Genomic DNA, 20024 nt, shown 5'->3' on the forward strand with positions numbered 1-20024 from the left:
CGGGAGCCCCGCAGCCCGCCTCACCCGCCGCCAGGCTCGGAGGAAGAAAGGGGGAAAACCCCGCCAGCGGCCGCTTATTGAGGCTGGGGGCGGCGCGCCTCGCGGCGGGGAGGGGGGACGCGGACCGTACCACTGCTCCAGGTAGGCGGCTGTGGGCCGAGACGCCCATTTCCTGCAGCGCGGCCCGGGAGGGGGCCGCGGGAGCCGGGCCTTAGGGCTCCTCTCAGCCTCGCTAGGCCGGTAGGACCCTAATTTTAGGCACCCCTCTGCTCGGTTGAAAGCAGGAAAGTGGGTTCATTAAGACTGGGCGGGGACAGGCTGCACCTCGAAGCAGGGACCCTCATCTTGCCCCAGGAAGGCACAAGCCCCACTCAGGGCAGCCAAGGGAGCGCCCACAGGCCCCTCACCGGGAAGAGGTGCAGCACTGCCCCTCGTTACTTACATTCCAGCAAAACTGGATGGGTCGGTGTGAGTTCAGACCACTTTTATTTGGAATAGAACAGCTGTTTGAATAAAAGTGTCATTATTTCCACATTATAATGTCATCTTGAACTGAAAATAAACAGGGAAAAGGAAAGCAAAAAACTCCTTAAACACATCTGCCATCATCTTCAAAAAAAATTAAAAAAAAAAAAAGCCCTCACTTCAAGTCTTGCCATCACTGCCACACGTTCAGAGCCTGCCTGAGGACAGCTGCAGGCACAGAGCCCGTAGCCCCGACAACAATTTCTTTTGCACAATGTAACAGTCACCTGAACCATTTACCAAAAAAATACCTTTTTAAAACAGCAAAAACTTCCTAGAAGAAGGACTAGTGTGGTCCTAGAACGAGTCACCTAAAATTCAGAAAGATTTCATTTTTCCTCTGAGGCACAGATCCTCCAGCAAAAGCCAAAGCCAAACTACTTGCGATTTTCAACTTAAGTTCATTTTAGTAACATACATAGGTTGCACTTCTCAGTATCCGAATGTTAATTTCTGCATCAGATTCCTTGAAGGTCACCTTTGTAGGTCTTGCATTCTTTTTATTATGCAAAGAATTCTAATTACTTAATTTTGCTCCTTACACTGAAATTGTAATCTGTCTAACCTGGAATACGCTAATATCTAGGAGTTCAGTGAAAGATCAAGAACACCCTAGCTAAGAGCAAAACAGCTGACCGCAAAGAAAGGGGACTTAAAACAAAGTTCTCTATGCAATCTCTCTCTAGGTCAAATAGATTTAAGTTAACCACGTTGAGGAAAAAGCATTCACTAAAGATTCAGCGCTCATTTTTAATTATCAACACCCAGCAGTTAACGTTCAGGTAACTAAGGAAGACCAAAGCTAGAATTCCTGATACCAGCAAACACTTTTGAAGGCTTCTCTGTACATCATCAAAAAGCAAAACCAGGCAAACACTCAATTACAAAAAACTCTCTACAGGTCTCTTGAAGAGTAAACCTCTATTTTTCTTGCAGCTAAGCTATCAAGGTCTCATTAACACACATAACCCTCCCCCCAAGTCATAAACACGATGGACCCGACTAACGTGGAGGCATTTGTAAGGCATATTTATGACTACCTGGAAGACAGAACCAGCCTTAATGGCTCCTCTTCGTCGAATGCGAGCCTTTGCCTACGTTGCTTTTCTTGCTTTCATACATCCATTAGTTCAGATCTTTTATATCGGTTGAAGGGATTCCCATTCCCATTCTGCCCTTCACCCCAGTTAGTCTGTCCTTCACCAGGCTCAAGTTATGAGTATTTACATGGAAACACAGTGGTTACCAGCAATGTTAACAGCAGACCACAACCAGTTGCTGAGCTTGAAAACACGCAAAGATTCGTAACAGTGCAGAAGCCTGTCTTCGTAGACCAGGTGCGCGATTCATATCCACCGTCTCCTTTCAGGAACAGGAAAGGTCATAATGGATTCAAAGCAGTAATACAACACAAAGGTTTACTGGCAAAAAGACACTGGTTAAATAAATTTTATCAGGACCTTGAGAAATGAGTACGGTATGGGTGTGATTCTATTTGAAAGCTTTGGAAGGGATATTAATGAAAGCACACGTTAAAATGAAGTATTACAGTGATCAGACATTGCAGTCATTTACTCTCAACAGTACTTTTATGAGACATATTTATATATTCAATAATTAAATATAAAATCAAGGATGAGTGTCACAAAACAAGTAAATAATAAGGCTTGAAGCCCAGTCAGTCCCCAGATTACCCTTCTAGTCACTGCACCTTTCATTTTTACCTTTAATTTTATATGCTGCTATTCTCACACATAATAAAGCAATAAGAAAAGTTAATCGCAGATTCCTTGCTTTTGTGAAGCCTCAAACCTACTTCAACTTAGTACAAAAATGGCAGGGGGGAACATTTGTTTGTTAAAAAGCAGAAAGGGGAAGAGATATTCATAGACATTTTGGACTGACAGAACCTGGGAAATAAGGACAATGCAAACAAATTTTCAGACTATCAAAATGTAGCAGACAATGTTTTTGCTACCTGTTCTGTTTACCAGAATGTGATGTGCTAGCATTGTTCCTTATTTAGAATTATTGGCAATCAAAATAAATGCCATAGGCAACAAGAAAAAATTGCAGCTGCACACTGATCAAACCTTTTTCCTAGCTAGGGAAGGTATGCGGGTAAAAAAGCTGAATGTAACAAGTCAACCATGTCCACATCCACATGTACTATACAATAAGAACATTCAAAAATATTGACATGAGACAGTGATCCTATAGTTTTCCTTTTCTCTTTCAGTTATATATATATATAGTTAAACAGCACATAGGAAAACACCACTATAGCTTTCACCGTGGCCAACAGGAAGATTCTCACAAATATAAAAATGTATGCTTTTACATTGTTAGATTTCTTCAAAACATAATACAGATGAAATGAAAGAAATATAATTTCTCATCATGTAACAAAAAAAAAAAATTAAACCCTTGGGAATTTACACAATTCTCAAACATCCAACTTTGCAGTCTTGAACATCTCGATCCCTACTACAGTAGAACATAGTATCACCAAAATAAATGCGCAGAATTCCTTGAGAGCAGTGATGCTACTTGGATACTATGTGACATTTCACTGTACTGAAACGTTTGACTTAGATTTACATTCAGTATTTTGGAGGAAGGGAAAGTGATAGTCCCTTCATGCTTTATCCTTGCTGGCTGCCTACCCGGGAAGCATTATTGTTATTACTTCAAGAGGAAAGGAAAGGTGCTGGTAAGAGCCAGAAGGGCAAGGCGATGTTGTTGATTATGAAATGCCCTGTTCTTTGGACAAACTGTGTAAAATACTTTGTTAAAAGGCTCCATGTTAAAAATATTAAGAACAAAAAGGTCTTCTTAAAAATACAGAGCATTGCTGCCTCTTCTTTTAAGTTCAAAGCTTGGGGGAAAGTGTTTTGCTAGAATTAACTACAGGTTTGCTGTAATAAACATATATGACAATGCCCTACATAACACAGGGCCAACCACAGACTCCAGACAAACGTGATTGCTTTAGGTTTCAAGTGGTATACGCATCTCTATTTTTGTATAAAAGGAACAGAGACACTTCTGGAACCTTCACTGCAGAGTCTTTGCCAGTGTCCAGCTTTGGGGCAAAGGAAATCTTGCCACACTGCAGAGTCACAATCTTGAGGATCAGAATGTAAAAACAATCATGATTCAGTGTCTGATCCAGAACTGCTTTCTCGGCTGATTTCAATTTGTAGAGATGGTAAATTATCCAATCGACTCTTTTTTTGCCGAGACTGTTCTTTTTCCTTAATGAGAGCACCCCAAACCCGCTGGAGCTCTGAATCATCTTCCTCTGGAGATGCCACAGAGTTTTCAGGTTTATCTGAAGTCTTTTCTTGTGCCTTCGGAGCAGACCCTAATCGGGTCCATAAATTACCTAATCAGATGAAAAACAAACATTTTTTTTAAGAAGATAGGACTAAGAGGAATTCTGGAGGAACCTAAGTCTTAAATTCACTGCATCTCTTTAAACTCCTCGTACTCCTCCCACAAAGTTTGGCATGGAACTTACTATGCTTTGAAGCAGTAGTTGAAATTAAAATGCGGGAGGCTCAGTGCAGTCTTGTTCACTGTTTCCCATTTGCAGAAAATGCTACGCACAGGTCTGAAGGGCCATTGCATTCATCACACTTGTTTTAGTGCCCTGTTTTGACCACCATTTTAAAGTAGTCCTCTACTTTTAAGCATCCCTGTATAAAAACATCGCTCAAAAATACTCAGCTCAACCTGCCTACATGTATTTAGATTTCAAAGCTCTGAACAAACATTTGCTAATTCATCTTTAATTTCACTCAACTAAACATCCTTCATGATTTTCTGCTGAAATTTCTCTTATACTGTAAAACCAAAGGCATTGCAGTATTACATTTTCTCCATAAAACTAACCTGATTTCTTCTCTCTGGTATCAGAGTAGAGGCCTTTTACATCTTGTTTGGGGATTCCTAACCGGCTGTGTACATCTGATATCGGTTCTCGACGAGGAGCAGAGGTACTACTTGGAGGTTTGATTTCTGGAGAATGTGGTCTTTTTCCCAGTCTTTGCCGCACATCTAGGGATATTTTCAGTGATTAAAATGACAAAAATCATGATGTATTTATTTTAGTTCTGCCAGCTAATTTTATGCTTGATGCACAATTTGAGGAACTTGAAACGAGCCAGATTCTCTGTTTTTATCTTTTCTCTAGTCTTTTCATTAGGGCTCTCATACTCAGATTTCAGTCCTGGCAATGTCTGCAATAAAACTCATCCAGATTTTATTTTAATTTTTTTTTGGCAATAAATTTGACATTTAATGTTTTCAGGTTGTGCTATGTCCAGAAGATTGAAAAAGTAAGTTATTCCATGGCTTGCCGCATTTCTGGTTTAGCAGCACAGCGTGTATGTATCCAGCATGAGGTGTGATTATACAAAAATTGGTATGCCTTCAACGAATCTTTTCAGGTAATAAATACCTTGCTTTAGAATTCCAATACTGCTTGATATTTTGCAGAATAAAATGAAAAACAGCATATAAGAATCCTAAATATGTTGATACTTAACCCATGATGCGAGTCTTACATTCTGAAGTTTGTCTGGTTTAGCTAGATATTCCTAGTCTTAAAGAGGGTTCAAACAAAAACATAAAGGCAAAGGAAGTTACAGGATTTATGTGCCAACTTGTTAGAGCCCCAAAACATGCAGGAGGGGTAAAATGTACTAACATACTTTTTTGTGTCAATGTAATGTAGAAATTATCTTTCACTTATCAGATAATCCTCTGGATACTACATAAGTCAGAAGTAGCTCAAATTACACGTACCTGAGTCAAAAAAGCAACACTCAATTAAGCCCAAAAATAAACCTTGTCAATTGAAAAATATGTCCATATTCATGTAATACATGTTCTTTCATGTAAGTAGCTAGTGTTTCACGTTTCATTTTGTACATGAGCCCCCCCCACGTGCTATGTTTCTCAGTCATACAGAATCTCTGCCTCAAGTAGTGAGCAAATCAAAAAGGACAAAGTGGGGGGAAATAGAAACAGGCAAATAAATTGGATAAAAATAAATGTCACTCTCTCACTCAAATGTACTTCATTTTTCAAAAAGCAATCCCCAACGCAGTCTCTTAGCGAGGAAAAGTTAACTGTATGGATGTAGAAACTGCTGCTGAACAGAATTCCCTCAGGTTTGTAAGTTGCAGCGGAGCACAGATGTGAAATGAATATATCCATTTTAATGAGCCAGTCACAATTCTGCACAGTGTAAGAGTTTAAAATTACCTGATTTTACAGTGCTGTTTGGCTGACGTGGCCCAGTATTATTCTGACGTTTTTCTTCTAACAGTAGTCTTACATCTGCAACTTTCTCTGATGATCCTTTACTGCCAATGCGGTTTTTGATGTTACTGGTTGCTATGCTATCTGCTCGCATGGAATTCCTAAAGAAAATAATAATAGATTTAACTTCCCTTAAATGAAGTGAAATCTAGTATAGTACTTAAGTCTTCTTGTATGTAAAATTACATCATAGAAAACAGTAATATCAGGCTTTCTCTACTGAGAAACACAGGTAAAAACATTACTTAGAAGAGCACGTGTTCCAGTCAGAATCCTAAGTTTAGCAATAATCACATGAATACCTCAGTATCTATTTCAAGGCAGGTATCGAGTTTGTCTCCTTAAGGCTGTGTCTCTGGGTCAAAATTCAGAGCAGATAAGCAACCTCAAAACTGTTAAAGGACTTGACATTATAATGAAGTATAATCATGCTACTGAAGGGACACGTTAAAGTTATTTTAATAGTCTACAATATATGCAATTTTGGTTAATATGCCCATAATGAACGTAAATTCCTTTTTGTCATCAACACTTAAGGGTTATTCTTCTTTCTGAGAAAAGAGGAAGGGATAAAGGGAAAAGAGAAAGAGGAGTTCTTTCTCCCTGGCCTAGCTATGAAATGCAAGAAGTTAATTGTGCTGGCTTGCATAAATTTCTATTGATTCCACTTTGAGCTTCATTATTATCAATAAGGAGCGTTACAGAAATCTGCAAAGGAAGCTATATTTTAAAATGTTAATTCTAATTAAAAGCCTGTATCACTGCTTTCTGTATTTTGTATTTCTTTTTAAAATATCTACTACAAAATTATGTTAAGAATTGAAAAAGTACCCTCAAGTTTGTCTTTAAGCTTTGACAGCTCTGTCACTAATTAAAATTTAGAATGCCTTTTCACTGATACTTTTAAAGAATAAAACTTTTACCTAATATTTTTCAGTTGTGATTCCACCTCATCTGCATACATTGTCATTTTCATGCTCTTTTTGGGAGAGGGTGTTGATATCATTTTCAGTTCAAGATCATAGTCCATTTCATCAGAATCAGATGCGCTAGCACTCGATCGTCTTGCTGCACTGCGGTCTCGGGACTGTTTGAAAGCCTGCAGTTCATCACGGTACTCTACCACAACTCTGTCATCTTCATCCATATACTGATCTTCCTCCTCCTCTTCTTCCTCCTCAATAGGCTCCTCAGGAACATTTACTAAGCCTGTAGCAAAACAAACTGATTCTGATAAACTGAAGTTTATCATTCATATAAGGTACCTTAAAACCAAGGCAAAAAAAAAAAAAAAATCACTGTAATTAATGATCCACTACAAATGAGTCTTTGTAGTTCTCTAAGGCTAAAGAGAGAGAATATTTTGCAAAATAGTCTAAGTGGAATGTATATTACAGAATAGCCTAAGTGGAAGAAAATCGCCACAGGAGAAAAAAAGTCCATGGTGTTCACTATCTCAGAAGCCTGCTCAAGCATAAAGCCGGACTGAATACATAAAATACAACTGCCTCTTGTAGTAGGTGCAGTTCATACTTCCTGAACTAAGCATAACAGTTCCTACGATCTTGCAGGGCTTAATGTGACAACTGCTGGCTCCGCGATAATCCCTTCAAGTCCTGTAAGCAGTAATGCCAAAAAGAACGTGCGTATCATTAGTACGAATTTATCACATATACCGATTTAAATATAAATCAAAACTTAAATTTAGTCATCAGCAGTGTGCAAGCATCTTTTCAGGAAGCAGTACATCATCAACGTGCAGAACCTTCCATGAGATTGGATACATACGTGGCTGTATTTTTAACAGGCCACTCATATGAAACTGCGACACTGTATTTGTCAAAGATTTTTACACCAATTATTTTTCTAACACACGCCCCCTACCTTAGGGAGTAGATGATATTCAAGCCTAATTAATAGAATGTTCTCCTCTTTATTGTTCTACATCTAGAGCTTGCTTTTTCACAGAACGGAAGAATTGACACAGCAAGTACGACAAATTGCCAAGAAGTTTAAAGAAGTTATTTCTTCTTTTTGCCCTTGATGCTATAGCACCCATGTCCTAAATTTGTAAAAGAAAAATATCACATAAAAAGTAGCAGCTATTTTGGCAAGCCAATGAGCAGCATGAAGTTTCCGCCTCAGTCGCTCCCTGCAAACTCTTAAAATGTGATTCAGTTATAGATGTATTTTTTAGAAGTACACTTCACTTTCACACACCGCAGGGGATTACATGAGGCATTGTTTAAGGTCCTTTCCAGCCCTCCATTCCCCAGTTGTGTTCTTACAGGGTTGACATATTGGCATCAATTACCTGAATGACGATGCTTATAAGGAGGAGTCAAGCCAACATCATCCCCAATAAGCGTCCTTTTCTTTATCACATCCCGATGGATTCGACGTGAATGGTATCTTCGTTTCCTGAAACACCATAAAAAGAATGACATTCCTGTCACAGAACAGGCATCATGAATGACCCATATTCAGTCCTGGATTAAGCATATGCAGTTATCACTCACTTTAATAGCAGATGTACATTTATGTCAGAGATCTGTTCTGAATGTTTTGAATATAAATATTCTTTATTTTCATGAGAAAATATTCCCCTTGCAAATTCATACTCGCATTGCAAAAACATTATTTACGCGTAAGAAGCATCTACATAAACTGAATAGAAAGAAAATCCTCAAATTAAAACAGTTTTAGACTATCTTGTCCAACTACCTGCAATGTTCCAATTCCTCTAGCCAATACTCACCAAGAATTGCTAAGAATCCCCTTCATGCCTCCATAATTCGGATTGCCATATTTCATGTAATACTGGCTTCGCCTTGCAGCTCCCAGCTCTTTCTTGTCATCTAAAAAAACATAAATTAAAGGAATATTTCCCTCTTAGAATGTATCTTACAACACTGGCATAAAAATAACCATCCAGTCAAAGACACAGAGAGTGAAAGTAAGACTGACTGTGTCTTACAGATCAGCATTACTTCAACCTCCTTCATGAAGGATACAATTTTGCTGACACCTCTGATATTTCTCCTACCACCACATTTTTATTTGTGTCTAGAAACTTAATTCTAGGGAGACTGAGTTTCTACATATCAGCTTAACAGAGCATTACATCCCACTGAACTGCTGGAGGCTATACTTACCTTATTCATGACCTTTCTTTTCTTTCTGGATGTGTCACTTCCATATAATTTCTGGGCCATGTGGGATTTTCATTTTACTCATAAATATCATTTAATATCTCAACTGTATTTAGCAATAATTTCCACTAATACCTCATCAGCATCTCAAATGATTTCCATATTGATAAAATGTGAAATTTACCTCTGTGGAGAAGGGCATCATAAAACCTATTCTCTGGTATTGAGAAGAATGCCTTCAGCCCAAGATAAAATTTTTACGTGCAATAATTTTCATACAACTTGAACTAGATTTAATTCACACATTTAATGCAGATTTATTGCAAAATCTTAATACCTAATGATTAGCAAAAAACCTAACAATTTTGCAAATAAAAATTAGGTACTTCAAGTCATTAATTAGTCAACAAATAAGACTACAACAAGCGATTAATTCATTATGCTTGTTAAGCTGTTCATTTACCTTTAGTAGCAAATCTCATGAATAGCTTGTTTCCTTTAGCCAGTTTATTGGCAGGGCGAAGATCATTACGCAGGAGAGAATCCTCTTCTACCTGGGAGAGGGCATCCAACTTTGGGGGGCAAAAAAGGTATTTTGGACTCAAAAATAAAATTACTGTTGAACGAAAATGGATTGCTTACAGAGAAGCAATCAACTGATTATTAAGAAAGTTACTTTTCAAATTACGTTCAAATGAACTCTACTTTTTTCTTGACAACTAATGTGAATTTTTAAAGTAATTTGCCCTAAAGATTTAAAATATTTCCTTCTCTTCCTTCATAACATTATCTCAGATTATTAAATCCAGTAATTTTCAAATGACCCTACACTACAGACTGAAATGCAGAAAATAAATAGCACAACTTCGACACTGAAAAACAACTATTTGATTTTTTTTGCTTGTTTCATATCTAAATGGTTTTACTAACAGGTTCTCATACCCTCACGCAATGACTAAAAGGCTTTTTTTTTTTCATTTATATCTGCTTTATAGAAACTAAAATTCAGCCTTCCATGATGTATGAGTGCTCACTGAGCCATTCCTAAAGAAAATACTAATCACACCTATTATATATTCAGCCAGTGAAGATTAAATTACTTACAAAATGTCAATGCGTGTGCTGATTCCCACACATATCTATGGACAGCCTAAATCCTGTTTGTCTCTTTAAGCACTGCCCTCACTGCTGAAAGGCCATTGCCTTCCATTATTGTTCTTTCATTGCCTCCTCTCAGCAGAAAAGAGCAGCCAGTCTAGCTCTTACATGATGGATGTAGAGCCCTAGCACTCTTACAAAATCTGCTTTCACAAAGCACTCTTACATAGCTATTCTTACCAACAGCATATCTGCACTTCCCGTCATTTCCCCATCTAATTTACTTTGATAATTAAATTGTGAATTGCAAATATATATGGTTAGAACTATAATGTTATGAAGACTTTACACCAGTCAGAGCAGAACTTCCATAATAGTGTTTTCACTTTCCTTACTGACCTCAACGTCACTTGGATTGTCATCCTCAACCTCGCCTTCTTCTGTCTCATCATCAGAACTTTCCTCCTGTTTTTCTAAGAAGGAAAATAATTGGGAGGGGGGGAAAAAACCCTCCATTTTAGTGTGTCAGTCACATTTGATTATTATTACCTACATTCTCTGAAATCAAACTGAAGGTGTTACCCTTTCTTCTGTGCATCCTAGAGGATAATCAAAACAGTAAATGTCTACAGAAATTTGAAGCATGCACGAGCACAGAATAACATTAACTAGACAGCCTCTGTGCAGATAACTGCCTGCGGCAGCACACATGGATTATTAATTCTTTGAAAGCAAATGAAATTGCACTGCATTTCAGGGTATGAGAGAGATCAGCAAGGCCAAGACTGTAAAAGGCATGTAAAAGCCTATTTCCTTCAGCCTCCCTTTAAAATGCTGCAAGTACCTACAAGTATCCAATACTAACAATGTAAAATAGGTTACTATTCAAAAGCTTAGAAGTTTCTGAGAGAGAGCAGGAGGAAAAAAAAAAAACAAACACCTTAGTGTCTTAATTTCAAAGTGAAATAACTAACAGAAGAGTATACACTTCCAGAACTACTATAATTGTGAGATGCTTGCACAGATTTTTCAGGGTTCTTTTTGGCTCAGAGTAAGAAAATTGATATAGGAATATTTTTTTTCAAACAGTCCTCAGGAAACAAAAAAAAGTAGTGAATATGGACAGCTATCAACATATACCGATATCATTTGCAAAGATCTCAAAGTACTTCATAGACATAAGACTTAAAAAAACCCTCTCTTATATTTCAGAGTTCCTTATCTTAATCTCAGCCAACAGTAGACTTGAAAACATTGAGAGCAGTAGCTGTTCAAAAGATCCTGAAAATATACCCAAGTTCAAAGAAGAGTAAAGCACAATTAACCAAACTGAAACCAAAGAGAGAATTTAGGTAAACAAATGAGCCAAATTCAAACCTGAATAATTAAGTTCCATCAGGGACAGCATTCAAACACTTTTTTTTCCCCCCAAATGATAAGCTTCTCACAGTAAAGACTAGTCTCTTGCTTCTGTATATGCCTAGATAGCCCTCAAATTCCTAGCTAAAAAAGGAATGCAACTAAGCCAGATTACTGCAGTGCATCTGTATGCACCTCACACCTTAAGATGTAATTGAACAGTTTGTACTTTATCTAATATCCCACTTTTCCAGATGAACAGGAATAATTTAGATGACATTTTTTATTTTGAGATGTGCTGCAATGATGATGTAATATGTAATTTGTAGTCAACAAGATTAAATACATATATTTATGCTCCATTTAAACAAGGCAGTCACTAATCTCCAAAAACTTCATAACGAGTCTTACTTGAAGCATTATCAACATTTGCCCAAAAATTAAAGTCACATGGATTGCTGAGGAGCGACTGCATTGTGGAGAAAAGCAACAAGAAGAAAAGGGGATGAGTTAGAAGGATCCACAAGTTTAACAAAGCCCTAAACCCCAAACTTGCTAGAAAGGCTTTTGGTAGCACTGCAAATATCTAATAGAGAGGCTGGCTATTTGCATTTTGTTCATATAGCATGTTTAAGCAAAACGTACGGAAGGGTTAATAAATACAACATCTCTCTTCGCTTTGTACTGTGTGGTACAGTACTTTGAACCACAGCAATTTATCACACCAGCCTAACAGTAAAACAGTCCTAAGGTAGAAAAAGCCCAATTTTTAATTTACATCCATAAAAGTAAAATAAATTTACAATTAAGGCATTCAGGTACCAGACACATCACAACATTAAGATGTACTTTCACTGCTTTGCTCTTTTATAACTGACCTTTCAGTGGGCTTCTTTCTTGAAAGTGTAATAGCCAAATTTAGAGATGATATACATAGTGGTGAAGTGATACACTGTCACATCAGTGTGAACGATATACTTAAAGGATGGTGGTGTATCAAGAAAGGGATCAACCGTGGTATTTCAAAAATAAGACATTTTCTTACACCTTCTTCTCCCACACTTAGAATCCATCCTTTTACTGCCTTTGTACGCACATCACACAGACTTATTTCTGTGCAACATGTACCACTATAAATATCATATCTGAATATGACCCTGCATCTAACATGTTCAGTATCGACTGAATTACTGCTTTTGGTCTAGCTCCAACCCACCTTTTAAGAAGCAGCTTCTTCAAAAGGTTTCCAAGATGAAAGCCTTTTTTAAAGTGGCAGAATACATTTACCTGAAACTATACGATAGAAGCTCCTTCAGTAATTTAGATTATGCAGTACCCAAGCACAAGTTTAAAGTTTCATTGATTTAACTAGATGATGTCTATATATGCATATCTCAGTCTACCTTTCTTGGTTTTTTCAGCTGTCTTCTCTTCATTGTTTTCTCTGCTTTTTGTTTTCTCCTGATCAGGCAAGGAACTCATATTTATTAGAGCCCGTGTCGCCGTTACTTCATCAAGCCAGACCACATTACCTATGACATATATAAACACATACAAAAACAGAATGCAGTTTGTATGATCAAGCAGTCACATACACTGCCTTACTGAAGGGAAATTACTAACAAAAGTTCAGAAACACTCTTAGATAGTGACATGACAAAAAAATAACCAGATACACCTCTTGCAGAGAAAGTCATATTCTTTAGCACACCTGATAAGGTGGAGGACACACAGCTTTCATCACATGACAACAAACACATACAACAACTGATCAAAACCAAAATCACTGAAATGCGCAACCATATATATTAGAGACTGCTTCCCGAGCACAGCAAATTAGGATATTGAATCAGGGTCAGTGTATTTCATGAACGTGTTAGCAGACAAATGCGATTAAAGGGGGGGGAAGAAGAAAGAAACCTTGATTTTTTTTTTTTCCCTTTGGCAGTTTAACAGAACCTTGGACCTTATTGCAGAATTCTATTAATCTTTTCCGAAAAGCAGGAAAATAGGGGAAAATAGGAGAGACTGCTCAAGCATGGATTATAGTGTACACAGGTTAACAATATGATTCAGTACATGCCTCACACATGCCTTAAGTATCAGCAGATGGTACTAAAATATAACTTATTAGGCCAATTAAAAGCATTTTATAGATGCTGAAATTGAAAGAGCTAAAACTGCTTAGAAACAGGTTTTGAACAAAAGCTTTCTGCACGAATGCATTCAGTGCAAACACAGCAACAAATGTCATTTACTGCTCTGCTGTTAAGCAGACTGTATTCAGATATCAAGAAAACTATACAGTGTCCCAACATAAAAGATTCTCTCTTAAATTACTTGAACAGACAAGATTTACAAGGTGAAGAACACCCAGATACTAACTTCAATGATTGGCTAATAACTTTTCATTTATGTATGCCTACCTGCTCTTCACATCTCCAAATTTTCAAAGCCTTTATCATTTTATGTTCATCAGTTTGAAACACAGAACACAGTCTAAATTCACCTTTGCACTAAGGAGATGTGCATCTGGAGATGTAATTCAGTTGGGAATGTTAAAATTTTTGCCATGCTGTGATGCAAATTTATGCTGAAAAGACAATGCTTTTTCTTGGAATTTTCACCAAGTGTAGCTGGCATGCTAACTCAGACACAGCATGAAAATTAATCACTAAAAAAAGATATGTTTTAACTATAATTGGGTAAAGTACCGTTACGACTCTGAAGCCTGCGTTTTTGCACTGCAAGTTCACTCTGGTTCCACACACGTAACATTTAAGAAAAAGGATAATCAGACAGTCTTAGAAATGTAGCCTCAGATACAGAGTTAAGCTGTGCACTTGCTAGCTTATGCATCACCACAGGTTCATCTAGCAGCTCTTCACTGCAATTGCCCACCCAGGGCTCATCGCGTTTCAAATTTTCTGTCAGCATGTGGCAGTATATCAAGCCGTCATACACAGTGACTTCAAGGTTACCAATATTTTATAGTATACCATATCTTTTGTCTGGCACTCCAATGCAATTCCTTCGGGGTCATTGCAGAGAACCATGCTACTAATTCTCAGGTCTCGGCCATGCTTGTCAATAAACCAGTTTCCAGCAATCCCAGTCCAACTGGAAAACCTGCACTGGCTCCTCCTCCTTTTTCTATGATTTCAGTTACAGGATTTCTAGCCACATGACAATCTCAGAGTCTTCCAGTTCCATGATCCAATGCCCAACTGTAGCAAACAGCTCTTCTACAGTCTTCAGTATCACTGAAGAAAGCATGACTGTCAACAACCTTGTATCTTTCTGGCAATCTCACTGCATGCTTACTCCCCAAAACCACCCCTGCAATGTCAATTTACATTCTTTTTCCGATCTATGGAAATCACATTCAGCTGCTACCTTCTTCCACCCACTAATTTCTCCTTGAGAATGCACTAAACAAATATGGCAACAAGTCTGCTCCGTCGCAGCACAAAACCGTACCAACCTGCCTTACTGCACACAGCTCAATAATCTTCTCTCAGAACGTCATCTTTTGTGACACTCACAAGCAGGTATACTATTTATGTCAAGATGTAAGCAGCACAAAATTTTAGACCTTTTTCTTTTTTGTTCCCCACTTACAAGACCTGCAAGTTATTCTTTGCTATCTCCTTCCAATAATAAATACTCAGCCAGATAGTGGGTTAGACTTTCACCATACGTTATTAATTCTTTCCTTCTAAATCTCTTTTGACTAAGGCAAATGACAGAGAAACTGAAACAAAGATCAGTGACTTTGAAAGCCACTAAGACACCTGAGGTACAGCTATGACCTATGTAAAAAAAAAAAAAAAGAGTAAGGACTACAGACAAAATACTCCATTTACTTACATGATGTATCATCTAACCACTCAATATGAGCAGGAGGATACTCTTTGAAATAGGCGAAGATGTCCTGTGTACTCATCTCATCCACCCCACAAATGTAAATTGTGTCCAGTCTCACTTTAGGAATTGCTATAAAAAGGAAGAGACACAAAACTGGTTCTTATTTCTATAGAGCAAGCTTTTATATTAGTAACATATGGGTTTAGAAGGCAAACATTTTAAATAAGCTAAAGGGAAGCTAATTAAAGCAAAGTATGATGTACACCATTCTAAAACACCGTAGCTTGAATTATTATTCCACAATGCAAAACTTTAATAAATTGAAAACTAAAAAGCATTAACATTACAAGCATTGGTAGATGCACGTACTGCATAGCAATCAAACTGCCTTAAAAATATTTTTTTTAAATGCTGCCAAAGTACTACCATCAAGTACTAAAGAGCCAGAATACTAATGAGGCCTGTGACCAGGACGTGTGTACAAAGCACTTCCACTTGTGTCATCTGATGGAGAGCTGTTACAGGCCACGGCTTAGTGGGTCCAAGCTGCCAGTTGGGGAAAAAAAAAAAAAGCCTTGAGAACTAACTGGATGCCAAAAGCGCCAATCTGTTGCGCACACACCTCCCGGCTGATCTGCTTATATTCCGACATGCCCAGCTTGCCGTCTAAGAGCACATGCGCAATCAGTCCAGCTTCACTGTGCGTACAGCACAGAGTCTGATCTCACTGTGCGTGGGACAGAGTCCTCCACTCATACACAAACAGTGACCAAGGTCTTTTCAAAGAATTTAAAGATCCTTAAAGCAGCACTGATCCAGAAAATGAATCTCGGACATGTTGTAGCACTAGGTGCCGTTGCCAAACAGTAAATAAGGTACACAAAAAAATGTTTTCTTCTTTCTGGCGTTGGTAAAATGGGGAGCAAAACGATAACTGTCAAGTAGGTTAAAAAGTAATGACATTAAAACAAAAATGGGGGGGGAGGGGGAAGTGATTTCTTTTGGCAATGATCTGGGAAAACCTCTGGGATGCAGGAAATATTATAGGATAAATCAAGTAAAGGAACTGTGAGGAAGTAAACAACAGGATCTTTTCTTCTTGACTGTTGGATAAACTTATACCTTTCTTCATCATGTCCCGATCCAGCGCCACATTCCTTTGGGCAAGATTCACTTCAGCTCGAAAATGAAAGCGTTTTGCTCTCTGTTCCTTTTTCTCAATCGCTTCCTGCAAAATGCAAAACAATGCAGTCAAAACAGGAATCACAGCAGCATTCCCAACAAGAGATTTAAAGTAAAATTTACCAGACAACAACAATCTATATCAATAATTCTATTAATTCTACAGAGTCTTTTATGTTTCACAATGCAGAAATAATTCATTGAAACATTTCTGTGCCACATAGTTTTAATGTAGGTCCAGCACCATAATGGGAATCAAGATGCACGGAAAACAAGCTATCTTGGACAATGCTCAGACTCCATGATGGAACAGTAACATAACCTTTTCCTTCCTAACAAATGTACAGAGGCCGTGCTCAAAAAAACCCTCTCTTAAAACTAGCATTTCTACCACATGGAAAATTGGTCTTTTAAGAGATTTTTCCTTATCTGTTTTTTAAATATATACAAAAATGTAAACTTGTCTCTCTGAGCATGAATTTGGCAACACTAGCTGGAGTGCTAACCACAGAGATCTTATTTAGACTGGCAATTCAAGCTGCTTTTAAGTAGCTCGTGAGCAACAGCTTATGTGGATCTTGTGCAATTTTTGAAACTGACTGAGAAGCTCCTTATTCTACAGAATTTATTAGGAAGCATTATAGATTTTTGGATGTTACTAACCAAAGTCAAATTTGGAGCACAAACTGTGATTAAGCAAAAAACTGCCACCAACGATACCCAAATAAACATGGGCTTATTACTAGTTTTTAAAGATTGCCAAAACATCTTTGACGACATTTCTTAAAAGTTTTTCAGAGTTGCATCATTAAAGAACATAACAAAAGACAACAGCTTTCCCCTAACTGGTGGAACTTCAAATTCTTTACCGAATTACAATACACTCAAGCTAGCTATTGAAGCCAAAAAGCTGAGTTTCAGTCTTCACCTGGAATCCTTTTTGTACTCTTTGATAGGCACAATCTTCTGAGCTTCAGTAATGCAAAATGGGAATTCATGTCATTTGTCAACGCACTGTTGTGGTGGGGATTCGTATTTGTTAGAACATGTGAAATTGTATCAGTCCTATAAAGTATATGACTAAATGCTTTTTCTCCACTACCAAATGCTAGATATAGTGGTCAATTGTACAATATGAAACAACAGCCAATTTGGTATTAAATGTACAGAGATGAGCTGTAGGGTTAAACTCCTGAAGTTCCACAGAATTATGTAACTTTAAGTTACTTAAATGCAACAGCTGTTCACATTCTCCAAACTATGTCTTAAATAATTGAACAACAACATGCCCTTGGAAGATACAAGGCAATGAAACCAGATTTTCCTGCCAAGCACTTGTTCTTCCTTCTGTCACTCACCTAAGAGGAAAACCCGGAGCTGACTTGTCTCAAAGGGCTTTGTTTTGCAATATCAAGTGGCACCAAGGCGATTTCAATAGAAACATTTTCAGGTTTTGGCACACAAATTTTTGTAGCTTAAAAATGCCAATTCTCACAGTTTACAAGAGATATCAGGTCCTGATGCAGGCCACAACCAACAAAAGGAGAATTCCCCAGAAAAATGCCAGCTATGTGAACATGAGGCTAAGCTTCTGTGCACGCTGGGGAAGAAATAAATGAAACGGTTCCTCCTTTCCAGTAGCAATAATTAGAACATGTTGAAGAACCACAGCACAAAAATTACCTTGGAGGTTACATCTATTCCAGTAATGAAACTGCCAGCTTTGTTTTCATATCTCCTACTAGTGTCCTGAAACAAAGCAAAATGGTGGTGAAATCGCAATGAACACCAAAAGCAACACACTTGCTATGCTGAAAAAAAATCTGGCCATTTCTACAATAAATACATCTTCTTTTCCTTGATCCTTACTCGAAGCTACATCTCTAGATAGACAGGTACACAAGCAATAACTCTCGCTGATGTCAGTGAAGGTAAAAGCACATGAACTGAACCAAACATCCTTTACTATCAGGATTCTTTGCTTTGGCAAAATTGTTTCTGTGTCTGCTGCTGCTAAGGTTTTTACTTACTCTCTCTCAGCCATACAGAGGAAGTCATCAAACACCTTTCCTAGCTAAAACTTCCACAATTTTGTTTTTGCGTATAATTTCCTTGTAAAACATGAACAGATTTAACAGTGATACCTAACTCCTGAAGTGTCAATTTGCAGCTTTTAGTCTCAAAACTCAAGCCATACCCACAATTAAACACTTAACTTTTTATGCCTAGCATTATTTCAAACCCAACTTCCAAATACCAGCAAGATGAAACATTACTGTTTTGATACAACCCTACTGATAAAGAGTAAAAACGGAGAATGATGTGGGAAAAAATATTACAAGTTTCATTTCCATCAGTCAGGACTGCTGAATTCACAAGACTGCACTAAACCACACAGACCCTGGAACAATGACCCAATTCAGTCCCTTCCATTGTTTGCGTATGTAAAAATGGCACCTCTTCATTCTGGCACCCTCAGGACCATCACCTGGCAAAAGTCCGGAGCTGGAAGAATATCTCTTGCTTTCTTTAGGAGTAAACATGTTCTTTACACTTGTGCTGCAATAATTATTTTGGCTAAAGGACTTTTTCTAGAAAGTAGGCCAGTTTCAGTTTAGAAATACCAAAGTACACACAATCTAACCGCTTTTCTTAGTAACAGCATCAAAGTTTGTCTAAGGCTGCTAAATGTTTAGAGCTATTAAAAAGAAAAAGCAAAGCAAAATAAACGTTATTTTTAACTTTAAAAACCCCCACTGTCTAAGGTTGACTCATGGAGCACAAGGAAGTACAGTAGGGTGCTGTTTCTTAGGCCACATATTTGGTAGAACCTCAAGCGTGCTGGTAAATCAGCTAACTAGAGATTAATTTCTAAAATGATTTCCACACAAGTTTTGAGAGCAAAAGATTACTTAGGAGGTTAGAAGAACTCTGACCCACTTCTATGTATTAAACCTGATCCTACTAAAACTTATACAGGAACAATTAGCAAAACCGAAGGGGTGGGGGAGAGAGAAAGAAAACCTTCAAAACCCACCCATCAGAGCCCACATACCCAGCGCCTCTGACTCAGTTCTCCCACAGTCGCCTCCCCCCTCCCTAGTCTAGGTATCCCCTGTATTTCTTGCATCAAGCATTCCTTTTACGCTCTCCCATCCGCAGCCTTCCTCTACAGTCCATCACGACACCCCAAACCCTCTTTTCCACCACCCCACCACCTCCTTTATTCCCTTCGCTCCCAAGCACATCCTGGCCGCTTCCTCTTACAATTTGCCCCCGGACTCTCCTCAGATGCCTCTAAGTCCCCTCACGGCCCCGCTCCCCGCCACCATCACCCTACCGCTTTCCCCCGTGCACCTCCCACCCCACGCCGCCCCTTTTCCCACCAAGGTACCTCCAATTGGCCTTAGAGACCCCTGCAGACCCCCTCCCCCGTACCCTGCCCCTCCTCAGGAGCTGGTCCCTCCCTCGTCCCCCCTGCCCGTGACCCCACCGCACGCCCCTCACCGG

General features: G+C 38.4%; 1 protein-coding gene across 1 annotated transcript in view; it reads right to left on the minus strand.

Annotated features, from left to right (window-relative positions):
* Positions 1-2374: 2374 nt before the first annotated feature.
* LOC103924845 (chromosome unknown open reading frame, human C17orf85) overlaps positions 2375-20024 on the minus strand; it is a 28587-nt gene continuing 10937 nt past the window's right edge. The window contains exons 2-13 of the mRNA XM_009333450.1: positions 18198-18263; positions 16455-16560; positions 15336-15461; positions 12869-12997; positions 10506-10579; positions 9472-9580; positions 8615-8714; positions 8171-8277; positions 6780-7065; positions 5800-5957; positions 4423-4587; positions 2375-3913 (exon numbers count right to left, since the gene is read on the minus strand). Of these exons, the coding sequence (XP_009331725.1) occupies positions 3678-3913; positions 4423-4587; positions 5800-5957; positions 6780-7065; positions 8171-8277; positions 8615-8714; positions 9472-9580; positions 10506-10579; positions 12869-12997; positions 15336-15461; positions 16455-16560; positions 18198-18263 (1662 nt within the window). The 3' untranslated portion in view covers positions 2375-3677. The remainder of the gene's footprint in view (positions 3914-4422; positions 4588-5799; positions 5958-6779; positions 7066-8170; positions 8278-8614; positions 8715-9471; positions 9581-10505; positions 10580-12868; positions 12998-15335; positions 15462-16454; positions 16561-18197; positions 18264-20024) is intronic.

This window comes from Pygoscelis adeliae, unplaced genomic scaffold (genome assembly GCF_000699105.1).
Source record: "Pygoscelis adeliae isolate BGI_AS28 unplaced genomic scaffold, ASM69910v1 Scaffold331, whole genome shotgun sequence".
NCBI classification, from domain to species: domain Eukaryota; kingdom Metazoa; phylum Chordata; class Aves; order Sphenisciformes; family Spheniscidae; genus Pygoscelis; species Pygoscelis adeliae.